The sequence below is a fragment of the Aquarana catesbeiana genome, linkage group LG02 (assembly GCF_042186555.1).
Source record: "Aquarana catesbeiana isolate 2022-GZ linkage group LG02, ASM4218655v1, whole genome shotgun sequence".
In the NCBI taxonomy this organism is placed as follows: Eukaryota; Metazoa; Chordata; class Amphibia; order Anura; family Ranidae; genus Aquarana; species Aquarana catesbeiana.
Window position 1 is genome coordinate 786,225,649 of NC_133325.1, and position 25,170 is coordinate 786,250,818.

General features: G+C 48.1%; 1 protein-coding gene across 2 annotated transcripts; it reads right to left on the minus strand.

Moving 5' to 3' along the window:
• On the minus strand, positions 1-25,110 carry QTRT2 (queuine tRNA-ribosyltransferase accessory subunit 2). Of its 2 annotated transcripts, none has more exons than XM_073617400.1 (9): positions 25,027-25,110; positions 22,444-22,667; positions 22,257-22,312; positions 14,638-14,714; positions 11,634-11,843; positions 7,295-7,494; positions 4,718-4,869; positions 3,356-3,476; positions 1-1,630 (listed from the first exon to the last, which is right to left on the minus strand). In XM_073617400.1, the coding sequence occupies exons 2-9, from the start codon at positions 22,644-22,646 to the stop codon at positions 1,399-1,401; spliced, it is 1,251 nt and encodes a 416-aa protein (XP_073473501.1). In that variant the 5' UTR covers positions 22,647-22,667; positions 25,027-25,110; the 3' UTR covers positions 1-1,398. The 2 variants fall into 2 exon arrangements, with proteins under 2 accessions (XP_073473501.1, XP_073473500.1); XM_073617399.1 differs by having other exon boundaries at positions 4,679-4,869.
• Positions 25,111-25,170: the final 60 nt, after the last annotated feature.

Below are 25,170 nucleotides of genomic sequence, written 5' to 3' on the forward strand. Positions count from 1 at the left end.
TTAAAATGAAAAGGTAATTTTTAATATCACAATACAAAACAGTTATCCCGGCATTTAGACACACTAAAATATTTTAACGAAAGTTGAGCTTTCCTCTGGTGTATTTGCACACTAGGAACCAAGAGCAGACAATCTGATTGAAAGCAAACCGATTATATAATACAGACCGGGAACCTACCTCCTCCACTATGGGTCAAGTACCCTTCAATACCTAAACTTAACCTTCATTGTCACCCAGATCCCCACAGCAGTTCAGTCAAATGTACTTCTAGGTATGGGGGGAGCACGTATCCCCTGGCTCCTCATAATGCAGCACTTGGGGCCCTATAGCTGTCAAGTGGTGGCAGAGGGTGTAACAGAGTAAGCAACTGCAGACAATACTGGGTTCTGTCGGTAGTCAATTTAACCCTGTAAATGCCACAATCCTGTGCACTACAGACTTGTATGGGTCGTGTTCAGCCACGGTAACTGCTTGCTGAATGTGACTTGCTGTTGAACGTTTGCCACACAATGTGTACAGCCCTGAGCAGCTGCATGTATGTGTTCAGGTGGGCATGTGGGGGGGGGGCAGTAAAAACACAGCTCAACTGCCTCAATAACCAGCCCCTGGTCACAAGTGTGAGTGAACCCTTAGAGGGTTGACATAGGAACAGGTGTCCCAACTGGAGGATTTTTCTTTACTTCTTGCTTTGCCTTTTACATACACTTTAATCATCAGATAGTGTCTAGCACAAAGCTGGTGGTTGAGAGGTCCTTCCTTCTTGGACACTAGGTAAAAACTAAGCCTTTCTGGCAATTATGGGGTTTGACCAAAAGATGGCGCTGTTCCTTTAGTTTCCCTTTATTTGCACCTGGTGCTTTCCTCTGCTGTTCCACAATAAAAGATAGAGAAAAACGTTTCCCCTTTGGATACACGTTGGGCACCAACAACTCTTCCAGCACAAGGCAGGTGCTAAGGGTAAGGTTTTTGAACCTGCAGAGCTGGGTGATAGAGGTCATTTCTACTTGGAGGCTATGCAAAAAAGTGAGTCCCTCTGGCAGTTGTGGGGTTTGGCCACAAGGTGGTAGCTTTCCCTTCCACCTAGGGCTCCCCTCCTGCAGGTGCCACTATAACCCACTGGTAATGATATATGGATCCCACTATGTCCCTTAATGACCGTTAGAGAAAAAAGTGTTGCTTTTAAGTACTGGGAAGACATGGGTTGGGTTGGGAATTGTATTTCAAGGACAGGTTCGCTTTAATATAAATATGGAGGGGGGGGGTGACATGTGTGCAGTACACATCTTAGCAAGCAATGAAAATTGTGCAGTTCAGTTTAGACCCCCACCGACAATAAATGCCGATTTGCGATTGGCTGCTCTTGGGGAATGGAGGCGGAATGTAGACTGGCCATGGACTCAGGACGCCTTCCTCTGGATGACTTCTTTTAGAACGTGGAGCTTGCCGTCTCTCAGAGCCCCCCGCACAGAGCCGAAGAAGCTGAAATAATGCTGGAAGTTGTGTATGATCAGCAGGATGCCCGCCAGTAACTCTTTGGAGATCAGGAGGTGGTGGACGTAGGCCCGGCTGTGGTTGCGGCAACAGTAACATGTACAACCTGGAAGCAGTGGTCTGAAGTCTTCCCGGAACCTGGAGGACATGAAGTGATAGAAATACAACAGGCTCAATTCACAAAGCTCTAAAAACAGGCTAAGGCACTCAATTTTCAGCCATGTGGTGTGCAAGGGGGGTGGCCTTTGAGTGAATTAAATCTGCCCAAAGCCAAAAACATTGGTCAAGAGGCCCTGTCCCTGTTGTCCTGATGTGACCTATAAATCCTGCAATCAACTCAGCCCAGACTGCCGATCCTCGTGGGAGGGACCACAGCCTAAAACAACAGGCCAACTGCCTACGTGATTTTCACTGGGTATATATCTGCCGGGCTTCATACCTTAGGTCAACCTACCAAAAGTCAAAGCAGGGTTCTTAGAAACAATAGGGTTCCTCCAGAGGTTGAGGAGCTCTATTGCTCCATACCATCAAAGCCTTGAGCTGTGGTTGATTGACCTCCCATTTGGTGGTGCCTGCATAGTTCCCAGACCAACGCCGCTTGGCAGAGCCAGCTGCATGACACACCAACGATCTTTTCTAGCTGTCTAAGGGTGGCATTCTAACCACCAATGTATGGAGTATTCTTCTCACTGACCACCAATGTAAGGAGCATTCTTCTCACTGATCACCAATGTAAGGAACATTCTTCCCACTGACCACCAATGTAAGGAGCATTCTTCTCACTGATCACCAATGTAAGGAACATTCTTCCCACTGATCACCAATGTAAGGAACATTCTTCCCACTGATCACCGATGTAAGGAACATTCTTCCCACTGACCACCAATGTAAGGAACATTCTTCCCACTGATCACCAATGTAAGGAACATTCTTCTCACTGATCACCAATGTAAGGAACATTCTTCCCACTGACCACCAATGTAAGGAGCATTCTTCTCACTGATCACCAATGTAAGGAGCATTCTTCCCACTGGCCACCAATATATGGAGCATTCTTCCCACTGGCCACCAATGTATGGAGTATTCTTTTCAATGATCACCAATGTAAGGGGCCATCCTTCCCACTAGCAACCTAATGGGCAGTTTTCCCACCGACTCCCAATTAATTGGTTTTAGCAGAGGTTCCCCAAGACCTAAAAATTATTTTGAGGGTTCCTATTGAGGAGAAAGGCTTGTTTAGACATATGTACCTGGTTCAGGCACATCTTTCTGCCACGATAAGCTGCCAAACAGCACATGGCATTGGTTAAAATAAATAATCTGCCGTCAGAGCACCTATAGGAACCATCTTTTCTACTTTCTTTGGTAAAAACTCATATATTGGCTATTAATGTAGCTGAAGAACCTATTCTTGCATTGTCACAAAAAAAAAAAAAAAAAAAAAAAGGGAATGAGGTACAGCAAAATTGTGAGAGAGCTTTTCCAGTTGGCAGCTAAATAGACTATCGATGGGAATGGAACATTTTAATCTTCCAACTCTCCTGAGAGGAGTAGCTCCCCACTATGGAACTGATGAAATGTCACAACATTGGATCCATCTCAACCGGTGTTGTCCTCCCCATGACATGAGTGTGGATCAGTAAGGGGAATGGGGGGGGGAGGGGGGTCTATAAGAAAAACTTACTCTAATTTTCCTTTCCTGGCACCAATCCATGGCAGCATACTTCCACGTGTGCTGCCATATTGGCGCATTGTAATAGGAATTGGACACAGCAATCGATAAGACTGCAGCTCACGTTTGGCCAGAAAACAACACCTGATTAGTTGGCCAGACCTCCATGTTTTCTCCCTTGTAATACAGACCTCTTCTCCTTCAGGCAGATCTCATAGGAGGTTATCTGGGATTGATCGATCTCTGGCTCTTCGCTCTTCGTCTTCTCTTCCCCGTTCTTCTCGCCATCGCAGAGCTCGGCCTTGTCTAGTACTGGAAATGAGAATCACACGATCACCCTTGTGGGAATATCTGAGGCCAAGAAAAGATTCACTGATAAAACAATGGAGAGTAGCAGAGCATGCTGGGAAATAGAAATGGAGAGCCTTAAATAGTCCTGAGCTACCTTAAAACTGGAGCTGTTCAGTACAGTTAATTCATACATTTACCTGCTATCCTGGCAGGTGCCCTTCCTCTAATTGGTAGGCAGTACATGACACCTCAACATGCACCCTTACATTGGTGTCTCTTCTTACATCAGTATCCCCATCAGAGTCCCCCTTTGCATTAGTGTTCCCACCAGAGCCCCCCTTATTTCAAGGCTCACCATCAGAGCCCCCCCACTTACATCAGGGTCCCTATCAGAGCCCACCCTTACATCAGGCCCCTATCAGAGCCCTCTCTTACATCAGGGCCCCCCCCATCTGAGCCCCTCCTCCTTACATCAGGGTCCCTATCAGAGCCTCCCTCTTACATCAGGGTCTCCTTTAGAGCCTCTCCTTACATCAGAATCCACTTTAAATCCCCCCTTACTTTAGGGTCTCCATCAGAGCCTCCCCTTCCATCAGGGTCCCAGTTAGGATACTCCCTTAAATCAGTGTCCCAATTTGAGTCCCCCCCCACATCAAGGTACCCAGCAGAGTCCCCCCTTACATCGAGGGTCCCCATCAAAGTTCTCTCTCACATCAGTGTCCTCAATCAGAGTTCTCCCTTACATCAGGGTCCCCATAAAAGGTCTCGCTTATATCAGAGTCCCACTTATATTAGAGTCCCCATTAGGGTACCGCTTTACATCAGGGTCCTCATCAGAGCTCCATCTTACATCAGAGGGTCTGATAAAACCTTGCAGAGGGCCAGATTTGGCCCATGGGCCATAGTTTGGGGACCCCTGGATTACTCAAGTCAGTTTTGAAATCCCAGCGCCTCTCTAATATGTTCTTCTGGAGTACAGTCTTGCCTGGCAGTCGTGGTAAGAAACCTTCTCATTCATGTACATATAAAACTCACTTAGTTCCCTTTTCTAAATTATTTTTGTGAGTCGTTTTGAGAACTGCAGAACTTCTGCTATGACATTCCTATTTCCCTTCTCTTTAATGGCTGAAAGGAACATTGGGGTTACAGTTCAATATCACGGAAGACATCATCACAGTGCGGTGAGAGGCACAACGATAGGGCAACACTAGGCACACAGATACCATTAGACTCGGGGGTACGGTCAGGGCTCAGATGTCCACCTGCAGTCTCCGGGTCCGGCTCGTACTGGTGATCGAAGGTCAGAGCCGAGCCTCTCTCCGCCACTTCATAAGGGAAACTGCTGTCAAACAGATCCACGCCGCACTCTACGCAGTCTAGAATCTCATCTGGCCGCCCAACGCCGTGGATGAACCTGCAGATTGGAAACACAGAAAAGTTTAAAATATTTCAGCAGGGAGCCTATGCAAAACCTCAGAACCAGTCTGCAGCATATAGCATATAGTGAGAAAATCTATACATGTTGTGCAAAGGAAAAATTGTTTATTTTTAAGAGGAACTGCTTCTACTACTCCTATGGTATATAGTACAGTTGGTAATGACAGACATATGACCTACATATTAACTCAGGAATCCCTCCTTTATATCAGGGTCCCCCCTCAGAGCCTCCCTTGCATCAGGGTCCCCCCTCAGAGCCTCCCTTACATCAGGGTCCCCCCTCAGAGCCTCCCTTACATCAGGGTCCCCCCTCAGAGCCTCCCTTACATCAGGGTCCCCCCTCAGAGCCTCCCTTACATCAGGGTCCCCCCTCAAAGCCTCCCTTACATGAGGGTACCCCCTAAAATCCTCCCTTACATCAGGGTCAGCCCTCAAAGCCTTCCTTACATTAGGGTCCCCCCTCAAAGCCTCCTTAGATCAGGGTCCCCCTCAAAGTCTCCCTTACAGCAAAGTCCCCCTCAGAGCCTCCCTTACATCAAGATCCCCCCCTCAGAGCCTCCCATACATCAGGGTCCCCCTCAAAGCCTCCCTTACATCAGGGTCCCCCCTCAAAGCCTCCCTTACATCAGGGTCCCCCTCAGAGCCTCCCTTACATCAGAGTCCCCCCTCAAAGCCTCCCTTACATCGGGGTCCCCCTCAAAGCCTCCCACACATCGGGGTCCCCCTCAAAGCCTCCCTTACATCAGGGTCCCCCCTCAAAGCCTCCCTTACATCAGGGTCCCCCTCAGAGCCTCCCTTACATCAGAGTCCCCCCTCAAAGCCTCCCTTACATCGGGGTCCCCCTCAAAGCCTCCCTTACATCAGGGTCCCCCCTCAAAGCCTCCCTTACATCAGGGTCCCCCTCAGAGCCTCCCTTACATCAGAGTCCCCCCTCAAAGCCTCCCTTACATCGGGGTCCCCCTCAAAGCCTCCCACACATCGGGGTCCCCCTCAAAGCCTCCCTTACATCAGGGTCCCCCCTCAAAGCCTCCCTTACATCAGGGTCCCCCTCAGAGCCTCCCTTACATCAGAGTCCCCCCTCAAAGCCTCCCTTACATCGGGGTCCCCCTCAAAGCCTCCCTTACATCAGGGTCCCCCCTCAAAGCCTCCCTTACATCAGGGTCCCCCTCAGAGCCTCCCTTACATCAGAGTCCCCCCTCAAAGCCTCCCTTACATCGGGGTCCCCCTCAAAGCCTCCCTTACATCAGAGTCCCCCCTCAAAGCCTCCTTTACATCGGGGTCCCCCTCAAAGCCTCCCTTACATCAGAGTCCCCCCTCAAAGCCTCCTTTACATCGGGGTCCCCCTCAAAGCCTCCCTTACATCGGGGTCCCCCCTCAAAGCCTCCCTTACATCGGGGTCCCCCCTCAAAGCCTCCCTTACATCGGGGTCCCCCCTCAAAGCCTCCCTTACATCGGGGTCCCCCCTCAAAGCCTCCCTTACATCGGGGTCCCCCCTCAAAGCCTCCCTTACATCGGGGTCCCCCCTCAAGGTCCCCCTTACATCGGGGTCCCCCCTCAGAGCCTCCCTTACATCGGGGTCCCCCCTCAGAGCCTCCCTTACATCGGGGTCCCCCCTCAGAGCCTCCCTTACATCGGGGTCCCCCCTCAGAGCCTCCCTTACATCGGGGTCCCCCCTCAGAGCCTCCCTTACATCGGGGTCCCCCCTCAGAGCCTCCCTTACATCGGGGTCCCCCCTCAGAGCCTCCCTTACATCGGGGTCCCCCCTCAGAGCCTCCCTTACATCGGGGTCCCCCCTCAGAGCCTCCTTTGCATCAGAGACCACCTCGGAGCCTCTCTTACATCAGGGTCCTTGGAGTCGCTTCTTCAAAGTACCCATCAGAATCTCCCTTTACATCAGAGTCCCTATCTGAACCCACCCCCTTACATCAGAATCCCCATCAAAGTCTCCCTTGCATCAGAGTCCCCATCAGAGCCCCTCACACATCAGCGTTCTTCAGTAGTGCATTACAGTGCATTGCAATACAAAAAACACCTGAATTTTCAGCATGCCAGGTTGCAATGGTAGCCCATTCATTTGAACTGGCCGTCTTAACATGTAACATAATGTGCATTAACACACCGCAAAAATGTAAATGAGCCCTGAGTAAATCAGACATTTGCAGTGCGCAGTTTAGCATCACTGGGAGAATGGGTGGCTGCTAGGAACCTGGTATCCAGGGAACAGAGGGACAAGCTCATCAGTCTTCTGCTTATCCTTCACTGTTCAATCCCAGGCTGGAAACGGAGGTATCCAGGCTGTACAAGTTAACTTGTCATGATCCCAACCTAAACGCTGAAATCTCAGTTTTGGATAAAGTGTCCATTTAATTAGTAAAATCTGCAGACGGTAGAAAAGAACAAACCTTGGCTTATCCTCCGGTAATTCTGCCGTCACGGATGTGAGGAGGTTCAGTTTAGTCTCCTGGGTCATAGCAGTCCCCTGGAATCCATCCAATAAGAATCCTCCCACTGGCCTCTTCGCTGTCTCACGCGCTGATCTCAGCCTCTCCTCGAGGAGGTCGCCTCCTTCAATGGCTCCAATCACAACCTTATCCTTTAGTACCTGAGGCCAGAAATATCCAAGATTACAGGTCAAATGGAGTCCATTTATTAAAAGGAAAACTTAATGCTTTATAATATGAACAGATATAACATGCAAAGCAGTTTAGGGCTGACACACTCCCCCTCTCAGTGGGGCTTGAAGTTACTATGAAGATTTAAATGAACTCAAAGTAACAGGTGATCTGGGATTATTACTTTGCACCTGGCTTATTTTCACGTTACGTCACGTGACTTCATCAGGGGGTCACGTGACGCAACGCGTAGGGCGTGGCTGGACGTAAGGAACGGACCGGAAGTGACGTGAGAGGTGTTTGTAACGCCGCTGTTTTATTCAGTGCACTTTTTTAATCCTTTTAAATAAATTTGCTTCCATTTGTCTTTCAATAAATCTTTGATTGTTTAAATATACTACACTATGGGAGGCATTTATTTAATTCCCACATGTAATCTGGAATCCTGAGTGGAATATCAAGAGTTATTAGCCGGGAGCCCAGAAGTGGGGGATCACCAGAGTTATCCTTAAGGCCGATTCATCATTTTGTGGAGGTGAGAGTTCTGTGAGCACTGAGCAGTTGTGTGAAGTTTCAACATCACTTGTTTTTGGTGGATTTGTTTTGAAAAACTATTTATTCACTCAAATTTAGATACATACATATAATATATATATATATATATATATATATATATATATATATATATATATATATATATATATGTGTGTGTATGTGTGTATGTATGTATGTATGTATGTATGTATGTATGTATGTATGTATGTATGTATGTATATATATATATATATATATATATATATATATATATATATACACACACACACACATACATACATAGATTTGCTGTCCCCTCAAAATAACTCAACACACACCCATTAATGTCTAAACCGTGGCTGTGTGTTGAGTTATTTTGTGAGGGGTGTACTCACTTTTGTGATACATATATATATTTACAGTAAAATCTTGTTTTCAGAGCGTTTTGCAAGACAAGCAACATTTTTTACAAAATTGTGACTTGATATACAAGTAGCGTCATGTCACAACTGAGTATAAAAAAGAAGAGAGGCGCCTCTAAGTGTAGCAATATGGTTACATTTAACCATTTCAGCCCCGGAAGATTTTACCCCCTTCCTGACCAGAGCGATTTTTGCGATTCGGCACTGCGTCACAAAATTGACGTCCTTTTTTCCCCACAAATAGAGCTTTCTTTTGGTGGTATTTGATCACCTCTGCGGTTTTTATTTTTTGCGCTATAAACAAAAAACGCATTATTTTTTACTTTTTGCTATAATAAATATAACCCAAAAATACATAAAAAAAACCCCTATTTTTTTCCTCAGTTTAGGTCGATATGTATTCTTCTACAAATTTTTGGTAAAAAAAAAAAAAAAAAAAAAAAACCGCAATAAGCGTATACTGATTGGTTTGTGCTAAATTTATATCGTCTACAAAATAGGGGATAGTTTTATGATATTTTTATTATTATTGTTTTTTTTTTTTTTTTATTAGTAATATCGGCGATCTGCGTTTTTTATTGTGACTGCGACATTATGGTGGACACATTGGACATTTTTGACACTATTTTGGGACCATTGTCATTTATACAGCAATCAGTGTGATAAAAATGCACTGATTACTGTGTAAATGACACTGGCAGTGAAGGGGTTAAGTGTGTCCTAGGGAGTGATTTTAACTGTGAGGGGGCTGGGCTTGAACACACAGGACAGCGATCACTGCTCTTGATGACAGGGAGCTGTGATCAGTGTCCTGTCACTAGGCAGAACGGGGAAATGCTTTGTTTACAAAAGCATCTCCCCGTTCTTCCGCTCCGCGACACGATCGCGGTCACCCGGCGGACATCGAGTCCGCAGGACCCGCGGTCACGGTGACCACGGCGCGCACACGCTCGCGACACCGCTTCTTAAAGGGGACGTACCTGTACACCCTTTTGCCCACCAGTGCCATTTTGCCGACGTAAATAGGCGTGCGCTGGTCGGCAAGCGGTTAATGAAAGTCCAACATTTAGAAACTCACATAGTTACATAGTTACATAGTAGGTGAGGTTGAAAAAAGACACAAGTCCATCAAGTCCAACCTATGTGTGTGATTACATGTCAGTATTACATTGTATATCCCTGTATGTTGCGGTCATTCAGGTGATTATCTAATAGTTTCTTGAAGCTATCAATGCTCCCCGCTGAGACCACCGCCTGTGGAAGGGAATTCCACATCCTTGCCGCTCTTACAGTAAAGAACCCTCTACGTAGTTTAAGGTTAAACCTCTTTTCTTCTAATTGTAATGAGTGGCCACGAGTCTTATTAAACTCTCTTCTGCGAAAAAGTTTTATCCCTATTGTGGGGTCACCAGTACAGTATTTGTAAATTGAAATCATATCCCCTCTCAAGCGTCTCTTCTCCAGAGAGAATAAGTTCAGTGCTCGCAACCTTTCCTCATAACTAAGATCCTCCAGACCCTTTATTAGTTTTTTTGCCCTTCTTTGTACTCGCTCCATTTCCAGTACATCCTTCCTGAGGACTGGTGCCCAGAACTGGACAGCATACTCCAGGTGCGGCCGGACCAGAGTCTTGTAGAGCGGGAGAATTATCGTTTTATCTCTGCAGTTGATCCCCCTTTTAATGCCAATATTCTGTTTGCTTTATTAGCAGCAGCTTGGCATTGCATGGCATTGCTGAGCCTATCATCTACTAGGACCCCCAGGTCCTTTTCCATCCTAGATTCCCCCAGAGGTTCTCCCCCCAGTGTATAGATTGCATTCATATTTTTGCCACCCAAATGCATTATTTTACATTTTTCTACATTGAACCTCATTTGCCATGTAGTTGCCCACCCCATTAATTTGTTCAGGTCTTTTTGCAAGATTTCCACATCCTGCAGAGAAGTTATTGCCCTGCTTAGCTTAGTATCGTCCGCAAATACAGAGATTGAACTGTTTATCCCATCCTCCAGGTCGTTTATGAACAAATTAAATAGGATTGGTCCCAGCACAGAACCCTGGGGAACCCCACTACCCACCCCTGACCATTCTGAGTACTCCCCATTTATCACCACCCTCTGAACTCGCCCTTGTAGCCAGTTTTCAATCCATGTACTCACCCTATGGTCCATGCCAACGCACCTTATTTTGTACAGTAAACGTTTATGGGGAACTGTGTCAAATGCTTTTGCAAAATCCAGATACACCACGTTTACGGGCCTTCCTTTATCTAGATGGCAACTCACCTCCTCATAAAGGTTAATAGATTGGTTTGGCAAGAACGATTCTTCATGAATCCATGCTGATTACTGCTAATGATATCATTCTTATTACTAAAATCTTGTATATAGTCCCTTATCATCCCCTCCAAGAGTTTACATGGTTGATGATTAAAACACATTAAGTATGCAGGCATCCGGGGTAAAGCTGTCCACATAGACCATCCCCCGCACTGCCATAGACATCGTTCCTTCCACAAGCACTTCAAGCCTCATTTTTTGATCGCTCTACTGCAGGGTAGTCTTCCTGGTCATGAGTACAAACTGATAGCAGTGAGAGACGGCGGTGCGGGGGATGGTCTATGTAAACCGCTTTACCCTGGATGCCTGTATACTTAGATGTGCCTCTTTTAATCATCAACCATGAGTTGCTAAATGTTGTACCTTCATTAGATTGTAACCATATTGCTACACTTAGAGGCGCCTCTCTTCTCTTTTATACTCTGGAGCTCCTGCTGGATTTTGCTTCTAATCCCCTTGTGGAGGCTTCCATTTGTGGATGGGCATTTTATGGTCACATTGCTATAATCTTTTTATATGAACTATAAACTGAAGAACCTATGAATAAATGGTTGCGGAACGAATCGTTTGAGTTTCCATTATTTCTTATGGGGAGATTCGCTTTGATATACAAGTGTTTGGATTACAAGCATGCTTCCGGAACAGATTATGCTCACAATCCAAGGTTTTACTATATATAAATATATTATATATAAATATAATATATATATATATATATATATATATATATATATATATATATATATATATATATACATATATATACACACACACACACACACACACATACACACAATGCACTCACGTCATTTCACATACACACAATGCACTCACGTCATTTTTGGCCAGTAGCTGCAGACATTCATCCAAGAAGTTCAGAGATCGGTCAACTGACTTCTTCGCCCTCTTCTTAGAGGAACCGCCGGGCATCACCTCACCATCAGCCAGACACTGGAACCAGTCCACCTTCAGGGCGCTCTGAAGGGACATGAACTTCTGAGTTGTCAGTTCGATTCGTCCTCCGGATCCCCACACCGATACCGTCTGTGAAGCAGGAAATGTCCATTCAGTGGTTAAAAAAATGCCAATTCTGTCCAAGTCAGTTGAAGGACACATAATATCTACTAGCAGTAGTCACATTCAAATGGAGTTGTTCAGTTACATTGAGGATATTTCAGAACTTATCCAAGCCACTTCTTCAACACCAAGTGTCACCCACATATAATGTCATATTCAACCATGTGGACCAAAGGATTAACTCTTATGCAGGCTTACTGACACCAAGGATGGGATTAGGTCACCAGAACAAGGGGGTTCTGCAATTTTCACACCTCCCACCAAGTCCTTGGATAATCTACACACTCTGTGGTGATTGGATTAAGGGTTTGGTGCTACCTGTGTGGATATAAATTCTGAGGTATCTTCCCAACACCCAGTGGAACTGAAGAAGTGGCTTGGAGAAAATACAAAATGTCTTCAACATTACAGAACAAGTCCAGCTGAATGTGACAAACTACTACTAGATATACCATGAGCTGGATACATGAAAATCTTCACAGACCAAAACACAAAATACTTGCTAGTCCTGGATTTGGCTCTTTGCTCTCTTGAAGAACTTCATCCGTTGTGGGAATCTCCAGCACCCAGCACTTCTGGAGGTGTCAGATGCCTGCTGTGCCCACCCTTCCCCTCCTGACCTCTATGTCACTAGTGGGCCCATTCAGAGCAGCAAGGACAAGCAAAAGATGTAGTGGTTGGGGGGGGGGGGGAAGCCAAAGTGGGCTGACAAAGGAATCTGACATACCAAGAAGTACTGGATGCTGAATGTACGTTGGCAGTTGTACCTCTGCAAAAGAGTGAAGATCTGAGGCAAGGATGGCGAGATGGGTACCACCGAGGCACGGATGGGGGGGAGTGGTACCACCGAGGCACGGATGGGGGGGAGGGGTACCACCGAGGCACGGATGGGGGGGAGTGGTACCACCGAGGCACGGATGGGGGGGAGGGGTACCACCGAGGCACGGATGGGGGGGAGGGGTACCACCGAGGCACGGATGGGGGGGAGGGGTACCACCGAGGCACGGATGGGGGGGAGGGGTACCACCGAGGCACGGATGGGGGGGAGGGGTACCACCGAGGCACGGATGGGGGGAGGGGTACCACCGAGGCACGGATGGGGGGAGGGGTACCACCGAGGCACGGATGGGGGGGAGTGGTACCACCGAGGCACGGATGGGGGGGAGGGGTACCACCGAGGCACGGATGGGGGGAGGGGTACCACCGAGGCACGGATGGGGGGGAGGGGTACCACCGAGGCACGGATGGGGGGGGAGGGGTACCACCGAGGCACGGATGGGGGGGAGGGGTACCACCGAGGCACAGATGGGGGGGAGGGGTACCACCGAGGCACAGATGGGGGGGAGGGGTACCACCGAGGCACAGATGGGGGGAGGGGTACCACCGAGGCACGGATGAAGGGGGTACCACTGAGGCATGGATGGAGGGGGGGAGGGGTACCACCGAGGCACGGATGGGGGGGAGGGGTACCACCGAGGCACAGATGGGGGGGAGGGGTACCACCGAGGCACAGATGGGGGGGAGGGGTACCACCGAGGCACAGATGGGGGGGAGGGGTACCACCGAGGCACAGATGGGGGGGAGGGGTACCACCGAGGCACAGATGGGGGGGAGGGGTACCACCGAGGCACAGATGGGGGGGAGGGGTACCACCGAGGCACAGATGGGGGGAGGGGTACCACCGAGGCACGGATGAAGGGGGTACCACTGAGGCATGGATGGAGGGGGGGAGGGGTACCACCGAGGCACGGATGGGGGGGAGGGGTACCACCGAGGCACAGATGGGGGGGAGTGGTACCACCGAGGCACAGATGGGGGGGAGGGGTACCACCGAGGCACAGATGGGGGGGAGGGGTACCACCGAGGCACAGATGGGGGGGAGGGGTACCACCGAGGCACAGATGGGGGGGAGGGGTACCACTGAGGCACAGATGGGGGGAGGGGTACCACCGAGGCACGGATGAAGGGGGTACCACTGAGGCATGGATGGAGGGGGGGAGGGGTACCACCGAGGCATGGATGGGGGTGGTACCACTGAGGCACCGATGGGGGGGGGGTACCACCGAGGCACGGATGGGGGGGGAGGGGTACCACTGAGGCACCGATGGGTACCACCGAGGCAGGGATGAGGGGGGAGGGGTACCACAGAGGCAGGGATGAGGGGGGGGAGGGGTACCACAGAGGCAGGGATGAGGGGGGGGGAGGGGTACCACAGAGGCAGGGATGGGGGGGGAGGGGTACCACCAGGGTTCGGATGGTGGGACAGATACTACTGAGACATGGATGGGGGGACAGGAACTACAAAGACGTTGATGGGGGGGGGGGGGGGGTACAGATTTTACTGAAGCTTTGATGGGGGGGAAGGTACTACCGACGCATTGATGATGGGACAGGTAGTAACTCTTTTTTTTTTTCTTTATTGTAGCGGCAGGGTCACAAAATGCTTGTATGTTCTCTATACCTGGAAGTACTGGGCATGTCACTTCACCGGGAGGTAAGTAGGAAATTACAGGACAGAACAGAAGGTAAGGTGAGGGCATTAATGTTACAGGTTCACTTTGAGGCAACCACTGACATCTTTATTATACATTATTGGGTGGACAGTGTGCTCATATCTCATCAGGGGGAACACACAGAAGACATATATCTGGTCATCTGCATACAAGCTTTAGGAACAGAACACAGAATGAAGTTGTGGATGATACTGAATTTTATCTGCAGATGCTGGTGGGATGAGATCTGTCCCCGGTGAGGACTTTACCTTGATAGTGTTGTATCCAGACGGGCCGGGAGTGACGGGGTCACTGACAGAACAATACAGAACAGAGTCACTCAGACCTGAAAACAAAGCACAAAGCCGGAGCCGTTATTGGGGCCACTTCCTGTTCTGCTGTTTCTCTGTCACTACTTTCCGACCACACAGATCACAGAAGAGACAAACATCCCCCACAGGACGGGCCCATATAGAACACCGTCACTGATCACCGCAGCTGAGAGCAGGCCACAAGAAGACCGCTGTTTACGGGGAACTGAAATCACAATGATCAAGTCTGATATTTGTCACTTCCTTTGTTTGAGTTGTTCCTATCTTTAGTGTTAAATATCACAGAAAGTAACTGATAACATCACATCAGTTTCTGTTCCAAAACAACTGATCCTACCAGAGAACAGCAATTCCACCTATCAGCAGAGGAAAAGGTTACCAGCAGGGCTGCAACCAACAATTATTTTCATAATTGATTAGTTGGCCGATTATTGTTTTGATTAATTGATTAATAATCTTAAAAAAAAGTGTGGTGTATAATTTAGTTAATATGTAAAGTTAAAAAAAAAAAAAAAAAAAAAAGGCAACTTATTCTTAAAGCGCAGTTCCACACAAAAATTGAACCTCCGCTTTTCGGAACCCTCCCCCTCTCCGGTGTCACATTTGGCACCTTTCAGGGGGGAGGGGGGTGCAGATACCTGTCACAGGCTGGGTTCACACTGGTCCGACAAACGCTCCGACATTGGGAGCTCATGTCGCATGACGTGTGAAATTTAATGTTTCCCTATGGGAGCCGTCCTAACTGGTCCGACACAAGTCGTTCCGACTTTAGAAATGCTCCCTGTACTACTTTGGTCCGACTTTGATCCTACTTCAGTCTATTGACTATCATTGAAGTCGGATCAAAGTCGGATTGCCGTCTTGCATGATCCGACTTTGGCACGCGACTTGTGCTCAGATGTTCTTGAGGGGGAACTCCGCGCCAAATTTTAAATAAAAAACCGGCATGGGTTCCCCCTCCAAGAGCATACCAGGCCCTTGGGTCTGGTATGGACCTTGAGGGGAACCCCCTACGCCGAAAAAACGGCGTGGGGGTCCCCCCCAATCCATACCAGACCCTTATCCGAGCACGCAGCCCGGCCGCACAGGAATGGGGGTGGGGACGAGCGAGCGCCCCCCCCCCTCCTGAGCCGTACCAGGCCGCATGCCCTCAACATGGGGGGTTGGTGCTTTGGGGGAGGGGGCGCGCTGCGGCCCCCCACCCCAAAGCACCTTGTCCCCATGTTGATGAGGACAAGGGCCTCTTCCCGACAACCCTGGCCGTTGGTTGTCGGGGTCTGCGGGCGGGGGGCTTATCGGAATCCGGGAGCCCCCTTTAATAAGGGAGCCCCCAGATCCCGGCCCCCCACCCTATGTGAATGAGTATGGGGTACAGCGTACCCCTACCCATTCACCTAGGAAAAAAGTGTCAATTTAAAAAAAAAACACTACACGGATTTTTAAAGCATTTTATTAGACAGCTCCGGGGGTCTTCTTCCGACTTCGGGGGTCTCTCCGGTTCTTCTCCACGCTCTCCGGATCTTCTGCCGGGCTCCTCCGCTCTCTTCTGCTCTTTTGCCGCTCTTTTGCTAAAGCGGAGGAGCCCGGTCTTCAATCTTCTGCCTTCTGCCTTCTGCCTTCTGCCCTCTTCTCCTGATGTTGACACGACGCTCTCTGGGGCTAGAATGCTCTCTGTGCGCTCTGCTCTGACTTATATAGGCGGTGACCCCGCCCCCTTATGCCGTCACAGTCCCTGGGCATGCTGGGACTGTGACGTTTTAGGGGGCGTGGTCATCATGACCACGCCCCCTAAAACGTCACAGTCCCAGCATGCCCAGGGACTGTGACGGCATAAGGGGGCGGGGTCACCGCCTATATAAGTCAGAGCAGAGCGCACAGAGAGCATTCTAGCCCCAGAGAGCGTCGTGTCAACATCAGGAGAAGAGGGCAGAAGGCAGAAGGCAGAAGGCAGAAGGCAGAAGATTGAAGACCGGGCTCCTCCGCTTTAGCAAAAGAGCGGCAAAAGAGCAGAAGAGAGCGGAGGAGCCCGGCAGAAGATCCGGAGAGCGTGGAGAAGAACCGGAGAGACCCCCGAAGTCGGAAGAAGACCCCCGGAGCTGTCTAATAAAATGCTTTAAAAATCTGTGTAGTGTTTTTTTTTTAAATTGACACTTTTTTCCTAGGTGAATGGGTAGGGGTACGCTGTACCCCATACTCATTCACATAGGGTGGGGGGCCGGGATCTGGGGGCTCCCTTATTAAAGGGGGCTCCCGGATTCCGATAAGCCCCCCGCCCGCAGACCCCGACAACCAACGGCCAGGGTTGTCGGGAAGAGGCCCTTGTCCTCATCGACATGGGGACAAGGTGCTTTGGGGTGGGGGGGCCGCAGCGCGCCCCCCTCCCCCAAGGCACCACCCCCCATGTTGAGGGCATGCGGCCTGGTACGGTTCAGGAGGGGGGGGGGGGCGCTCGCTCGTCCCCACCCCCATTCCTGTCCGGCCGGGCTGCGTGCTCGGATAAGGGTCTGGTATGGATTGGGGGCGACCCCCCACGCCGTTTTTTTCGGCGTAGGGGGTTCCCCTCAAGGTCCATACCAGACCCAAGGGCCTGGTATGCCTCTGGAGGGGGAACCCATGCCGGTTTTTTATTTAAAATTTGGCACGGAGTTCCCCCCTAAAGATTCATACCAAACACAGTGCCGGCATTGGCGGGGATCCAAGTCGGATCCCCGTTCATTGAAAGTCGGACACATGCCGGCTTCATGTCGCAGGGCAAAGTCGGATCCAAAGTAGGACGGCTGTCGTGTCGCACCAGTGTGAACCCAGCCTTAGACAGGTATTTGCACCCACTTCCTGGCATAGACTCCAATGGGAGTCTACGCCTCTTCCCGTCCCCATCGCGCTGTCTGCTGGGAAACACACAGGTCCCAGGAGATAGCAGGGACCAGTTACGACGCGCAGCATGACTCGCGCATGCACAGTAGGGAACCGGGAAGTGAAGCCGCAACACTTCACTTCCTGATTCCCTCACCTAGGATGGCGGCGGCAGCTGCCGAGAACCGAGCGAGTGATCGGCGTTGACTGCCAACATCGCTGGACTCCTGGACAGGTAAGTGTCCATTTATTAAAAGTCAGCAGCTGCAGTATTTGTAGCTGCTGGCTTTTAATATTTTTTTTTTAGGTGGACTCCCTCTTTAAATATCTCTATATGTAGTGGTAAATATAAATAACCAACTGTATGGTTAGGGAGTGAAATCTTTAATCCACTCTAATAGGGCGTACACACCCGGACATTCCGACAACAAAATCCATGGATTTTTTCTGACGGATGTTGGCTCAAACTTGTCTTGCATACACACGGTCACACAAAGTTGTCGGAAAATCCGATCGTTCTGAACGCGGTGACGTAAAACACGTATGTCGGGACTATAGACGGGGCAGTGGCCAATAGCTTTCATCTCTTTATTTATTCTGAGCATGCGTGGCACTTTGTGCATCGGATTTGTGTACACACGATCGGAATTTCCGACAACGGATTTTGTTGTCGGAAAATTTTATCTCCTGCTCTCCAACTTTGTGTGTCGGAAAATCTGATGGAAAATGTGTGATGGAGCCCACACACGGTCGGAATTTCCAACAAAACGCTCCGATCGGACATTTTCCATCGGAAAATCCGACCGTGTGTACGGGGCATTAGAATAACAGACAGACAGAAGAGATATATACTGTATATACTATTAGAGGAGAGATATACTGTATATACTATTAGAGGCGATATACTGTATATACTATTAGAGGCGATATACTGTATATACTATTAGGGGAGATATATACTGTATATACTAAGGGTGCAACGGATCAAAAAACTCACAGTTCGGATCATTTTCGGATCAACAAAAAAAAATCTCCCCCACTGTAATAATATATTAGCAGGGTATTGGCAGGGTATTGCAGAGTATGGCAGAGTATTGGCAGAGTATTGGCAGGGTATTGGCAGGGTATTGGTAGGGTATTGGCAGGGTATTGGCAGGGTATTGGCAGGGTATTGGCTGAGTATTGCAGGGTATTGGCCGAGTATTGCAGGGTATTGGCAGAATATTGGCAGAGTATTGGCAGGGTATTGGCAGAGTATTGGCAGGGCATTGCAGAGTATTGGCAGGGCATTGCAGAGTATTGGCAGGGCATTGCAGAGTATTGGCAGGGCATGGCAGAGTATTGGCACTGCTGCCATCTGATCTCTCCCCTCCACTGTACAGATCAGTACACAGAGGGGAGGGAGGAACCGGCGTCATGACATGACGCCAGTTTGTTTACAAGTGATCGCTCCCTCATTTGACGGAGCGATCACGTGGTAAACGGCCGCCGGGTGTACCAAGATGGTGGTCGCGCCGAAGCTGCGGCCTTTCCTAAGCCCGAGGCAGCGGCGTGCTCCGCGGAGCGCATGTGTGCCGATCCGAACAGGCTGAACCACTCGGATCATGGATTGGTGACGATCCGTTGCACCCCTAGTATTTACTGTTAGAGGAGATATACTGTATATACTATTAGAGGAGGTATATACTGTAAATACTATTAGAGGAGAGATATACTGTATATACTGTTAGAGGAGAGATATACTGTATATACTGTTAGAGGAGATATACTGTATATACTATTAGCGGAGATATACTGTATATACTTTTAGAGGAGGTATATATTGTATATACTGTTAGAGGAGAGATATACTGTATATACTGTTAGAGGAGAGATATACTGTATATACTATTAGAGGAGATATACTGTATATACTATTAGAGGAGAGATATACTGTATATACTATTTTAGGAGAGATATACTGTATATACTATTAGAGGAGAGATATACTGTATATACTATTAGAGGGGATATACTGTATATACTATTAGAGGAGAGATATACTGTATATACTATTAGAGGAGAGATATACTGTATATACTGTTAGAGGAGATATACTGTATATACTATTAGCGGAGATATACTGTATATACTTTTAGAGGAGATATACTGTATATACTATTTTAGGAGAGATATACTGTATATACTATTAGAGGGGATATACTGTATATACTATTAGAGGAGAGATATACTGTATATACTATTAGAGGAGAGATATACTGTATATACTGTTAGAGGAGATATACTGTATATACTATTAGAGGAGAGATATACTGTATATACTGTTAGAGGAGATATACTGTATATACTATTAGCGGAGATATACTGTATATACTTTTAGAGGAGATATACTGTATATACTATTAGCGGAGATATACTGTATATACTTTTAGAGGAGATATACTTTATATACTATTAGAGGGGATATACTGTATATACTATTAGAGGAGAGATATACTGTATATACTATTAGAGGAGAGATATACTGTATATACTATTAGAGGAGAGATATACTGTATATACTATTAGAGGAGAGATATACTGTATATACTATTAGAGGAGAGATATACTGTATATACTATTAGAGGTTGAATCTAGTAAATATCATCAGACTCAGAGATCACATTTTTTTATTTAAAAGGAAAAAAAAAAAGAAGGTTAGATGGTTTTGCAGATTTTCAAACAGAACTGTAATATATTATATGCTGGCCATACAAAAACAATGTCTTCCTTCAAAAAAAAAAAAAAAATAAAAAAAATGTAATTTTAAGAACGTTCGTTCGATTTTCTAATCATTAGTGGGGTCAAATCGATGTTCGTTTTCAACCTCAGTGACGGGAAAATTTAGAAATAATAGAAAACTTCTTGGTGAAAGGAATTCTCAGACGATGTATGAGGTTTTCGTTCAGAAATTACATCCGTTTTAAAAAACAAAATGTTAAAAGCAAGTGAAAAATTTCAAACAACATTCTTTCATTCAGCGAATGTAAAGATTTTTCGTCTGAATATTCTCGCCTGAAAATCAATCCGTGTGGCCAGCACAAGGCTCGGTACACACCTATGCAGTTTGCTTTTGATCTGTTTCTGCAGTGCTTTTTGCTGTGCGTTTTGATTTTTTGCGCACGTGATTTTGCTGCTATTTGCATTTTTGCATTCTTTATGCCTTTTTTTGGCCAATTTGTTGTTGGGCAGATTAAAAAAAAAAAAAACACAAATTGCAGAAAAAACGCATTACATGCTTTTCTGCAGCATTGAAGTCTATTGAAGCAAAAAAGCACGCGTTGAAAAAAAGTACCTGACCCTTTCCAAATATGCAGCGGCTGAAAAAAGCATAGATGTGAACGTTAAATGAACTGCAGTGCGTTTCTGCAAAAAGTACCATAAAACACACGAGTGTGAACCAGGCCTAAGACGTTTAGTAACATAATGGGGTTAAAAAAAATAGCCCTTTAAAGTACAAAAAGAGCAAATAATGGCTACTGTAAGGGGTTCATTTTTTTACTGTGCAACACTGAAAGTAATATTTACAGTAGCGATTATTTTCTTTTTTTGGATTCTAAAGGGCTCATTTTAGTTTTTTTTAACCCCATTATGTTACTGGCAGATTAATTAATTATGAAAATAGTTATCGAAATCGGTCGAGCACAGCTTGATCCCTTCCGGGGTGCTGGCGGATTCTCTACGAGAACTCTCCCAGTTCTTTTTCCAGACTTGACGGATCTGTGATTGTCGGTTGTTTGGGATGGGCTTTAAGGAGCTGCTCCTTCCATTGATAGATACTCTGCTTTTTGACCTTCATCTATAACATCTGAACATTACCCAAGAGATTGGGTTTGTATTATTGTATTATTTTGTTTGCTTTTGTTTATACTTTTATACTTTTGAAAATAAAATAAAATACTTTGAAATGAAAATAGTTATCGATTAATTTCATAATTGATTAGTTGTGGATTAGGTGTTTCGGCCCTAGTTAACAGAGCCTGGCAACATCGCTGAGAATTCCATCCTACCCACTCCCTAGAGACCGGTGACATCACTGAGAATGCAGCCTATCCATTCACTGGTGACCGGTGACATCACTGAGAATGCAGCCTATCCATTCACTGGTGACCGGTGACATCACTGAGAATGCAGCCTATCCATTCACTGGTGACCGGTGACATCACTGAGAATGCAGCCTATCCATTCACTGGTGACCGGTGACATCACTGAGAATGCAGCCAATCCATTCACTGGTGACCGGTGACATCACTGAGAATGCAGCCTATCCATTCACTGGTGACCGGTGACATCACTGAGAATGCAGCCAATCCATTCACTAGAGACCGGTGACATCACTGAGAATGCAGCCTATCCATTCACTAGAGACTGGTGACATCACTGAGAATGCAGCCTATCCATTCACTAGAGAGCGGTGACATCACTAGGAATACAGCCTATCCATTCACTAGAGACCGGTGACATCACTAGGAATACAGCCTATCCATTCACTAGAGACCAGTGACATCACTAGGAATACAGCCTATCCATTCACTAGAGACCGGTGACATCACTGAGAATGCAGCCTATCCATTCACTAGAGACCGATGACATCACTAGGTATACAGCATGACCTAAATAGGTTTCCTCTGTGACGGTACCAGAAAAGCCTCAGTTGTACTCACCAGCAAACTTTCCAATCCCGTCCTTGTACTCCTCCAGGACCTCCTGATGTTCAGCCCTGCAAACAAAGACACCACAAATTGTCTCCATTTCCTCCCGTAGTGCTGAGAGCCAGAGGGGACATCTTCCGATGGGGACACCTGCTCTGGTGACAACTAACAGGAGATTTCCGTATAAAGCAGTACTTACAGTGTGGAGAGTGTGACATGAGTGACTGGGGGGACCCCTTCGATGGTTTGCAGTGTATCGTGGGTGAGATGGGGCGGGGATGCCGTCTTCGTGTACAGGAGACAGCTGGGAACCTCCAGAGACTTCTCTCCATTCTGTCCCAGACTTGTGATGACTCCAAGACGAGCTTTTCCCGTCACCTTACTGATCGTCAGCTTCATCATGGTGACTTATCCCGTCAGATGCTGGAAGAAAGTAAAGAGGTGTTTATGGGTTGACATGATCAGGAACCCGACAACAAACCTTATTTTAGACCCGGTGATGTTATCGCTGGGTCTCTCTGCTTCTCTATACAATGAAGGCAGATCGTGGCTGGTGGGAGGGACCAAAAGGGTGCTGTACATAGCTTCCTGACTCAGTACTCTTCTCAAGAGCCCTCAGCCCTGAAGGGCTTACTAACTACCTCATGGGAAGGCTACGTCACCGGGGCCTTCCAACTGCCTCCTGAGAAGGCTACGTCACCAGGGCCTCCCAACTGCCTCCTGGGGAAGGCTACATCACTAGGGCCTCCCAACTGCCTCCCGAGAAGGCTACGTCACCAGGGCCACCCAACTGCCTCCCGAGAAGGCTACGTCACCAGGGCCACCCAACTGCCTCCCGAGAAGGCTACATCACCAGGGCCTCCCAACTGCCTCCTGGGGAAGGCTACGTCACCGGGGCCTCCCAACTGTCTCCTGAGAAGGCTACGTCACTGGGGCGTCCCAACTGTCTCCTGAGAAGGCTACGTCATTGGGGCCTCCCAACTGCCTCCTGAGAAGGCTACGTCACCGGGGCGTCCCAACTGCCTCCTGAGAAGGCTACGTCATCGGGGGGCCTCCCAACTGTCTCTTGAGAAGGCTATGTCATTGGGGCCTCCCAACTGCCTCCTGAGAAGGCTACGTCACCGGGGCGTCCCAACTGTCTCCTGAGAAGGCTATGTCATTGGGGCCTCCCAACTGCCTCCTGAGAAGGCTACGTCACCGGGGCGTCCCAACTGCCTCCTGAGAAGGCTACGTCATTGGGGCCTCCCAACTGCCTCCTGAGAAGGCTACGTTATCGGGGCCTCCCAACTGCCTCCTGAGAAGGCTACGTTATCGGGGGGCTTCTCAACTGCCTCTTGAGAAGGCTACGTCATTGGGGCCTCCCAACTGTCTCTTGAGAAGGCTACGTCATTGGGGCCTCCCAACTGCCTCCTGAGAAGGCTACGTCATCGGGGCCTCCCAACTGTCTCTTGAGAAGGCTACGTCATTGGGGCCTCCCAACTGTCTCTTGAGAAGGCTACGTCATTGGGGCCTCCCAACTGCCTCCTGAGAAGGCTACGTCATCGGGGCCTCCCAACTGTCTCTTGAGAAGGCTACGTCATTGGGGCCTCCCAACTGCCTCCTGAGAAGGCTACATCATCAAGGCCTCCCAACTGCCTCCTGAGAAGAATACATCACCAGGGCCTCCCATCTGCCTCCCGGGAAGGCTACGTCACCAGGGACTCCCAACTGCCTCCTGAGAAGGCTACATCACCAAGGCCTCCCAACTGCCTCCTGAGAAGGCTACAACACCAGAGCCTTCTAACTACATCACCAAGACCTCCCAACTGCCTACCGGGAAGGCTACGTCACCAGGGCCTCCCAACTGTCTCTTGGGAAAGCTAAGTCACTGGGGCCTCCCAGTTGACCACTGAGAAGACTACATCACCGGGGCCTCCCAACTGCCTCCTGGGAAGGCTACGTCACCAGGGCCTCCAAGGAAGGAGCCACCCTGATACAGGAATTTTGGGGAGGTGGTCATGGAACATAGGCAAGGATTAAAAGATAAAGAAGCTGCATACTCAGTAAGTGATTCAAGCAGCTGCTGAAAGTGCTTAAAGTGTAACTAAACCCACTACAGTAAAATCAGTCTGTATCTGCAGTAAAGAATGCTTGCTATACTCACTGTGGAACCCAAGGGGGTTAATCCCACACATTGTGTACAAATGCAGTTTGATCCTGTCTTCTCTGACCCTCCCCTTCTTCCACTCTCCCCAATCCATCTCCTGATATTATAGAAGGCGGGGGGACAAGCTGCACATGCTCAGTTTGGTGTGTATTGTCAGAGAGGGTTTTTGTTTTCTTGGAATGGTGCATGTGATCAGCACAGGGCCAATCAGCACTGTCCAGACAGAGGGTCAGTGGTCCTGCAGCCTCATAGGACAGTCAGAGGAGAATAAAAACTCCTCCTATAAGCTTTAACCAGACACTGATAGAAGTCACAAGACTGCTATATACTGCTGATTAGAAAAAGTATTTAGCAGTTTATATTTACTAAAATAATTGCATTTCCATGTTCTGTGTACTGTGGGAGATCACATATAGTGAGTGCAAGCTCCTGGGTTTAGTAACACTTTAAATACTGAGGGTGTAATATCGATGTAACCGAACTGCCACCTCTCCAGTACAATGTCTGGGATCTGTGCATTGGGAGCACACATCTGGGGAGGAAGGATCCCGCTTTCTACCTCTCCCTGGAATCTCCGGTGAAGAGCCCGGATACACAGAATTATCGGTGCCACCGGACACACTGAATTACTCTCACCCGTCCCATGTGCATGTGTCCCGGAAGTCGCTCACATTCTCCATCACCACCGTCCTCCAATCCGCCGCAGGAACGTCATCATCCGCCGCCCGTTGCTAGCAATTAAGTTCTGTTACCATAGATACCGCAGGACGCTTCCGTTGC

Excerpts from the sequence above, each read along its gene's own strand:
- QTRT2 (XM_073617399.1), bottom strand. The coding sequence starts at position 22,646 with ATGATGAAGCTGACGATCAGTAAGGTGACGGGAAAAGCTCGTCTTGGA. Across the intron at positions 22,313-22,443 it reads CATGTCACACTCTCCACACT|GGCTGAACATCAGGAGGTCC; the intron begins GTAAGTACTGCT and ends CTTTGTTTGCAG. Across the intron at positions 7,495-11,633 it reads AGCTACTGGCCAAAAATGAC|GTACTAAAGGATAAGGTTGT; the intron begins GTGAGTGCATTG and ends TTCTGGCCTCAG.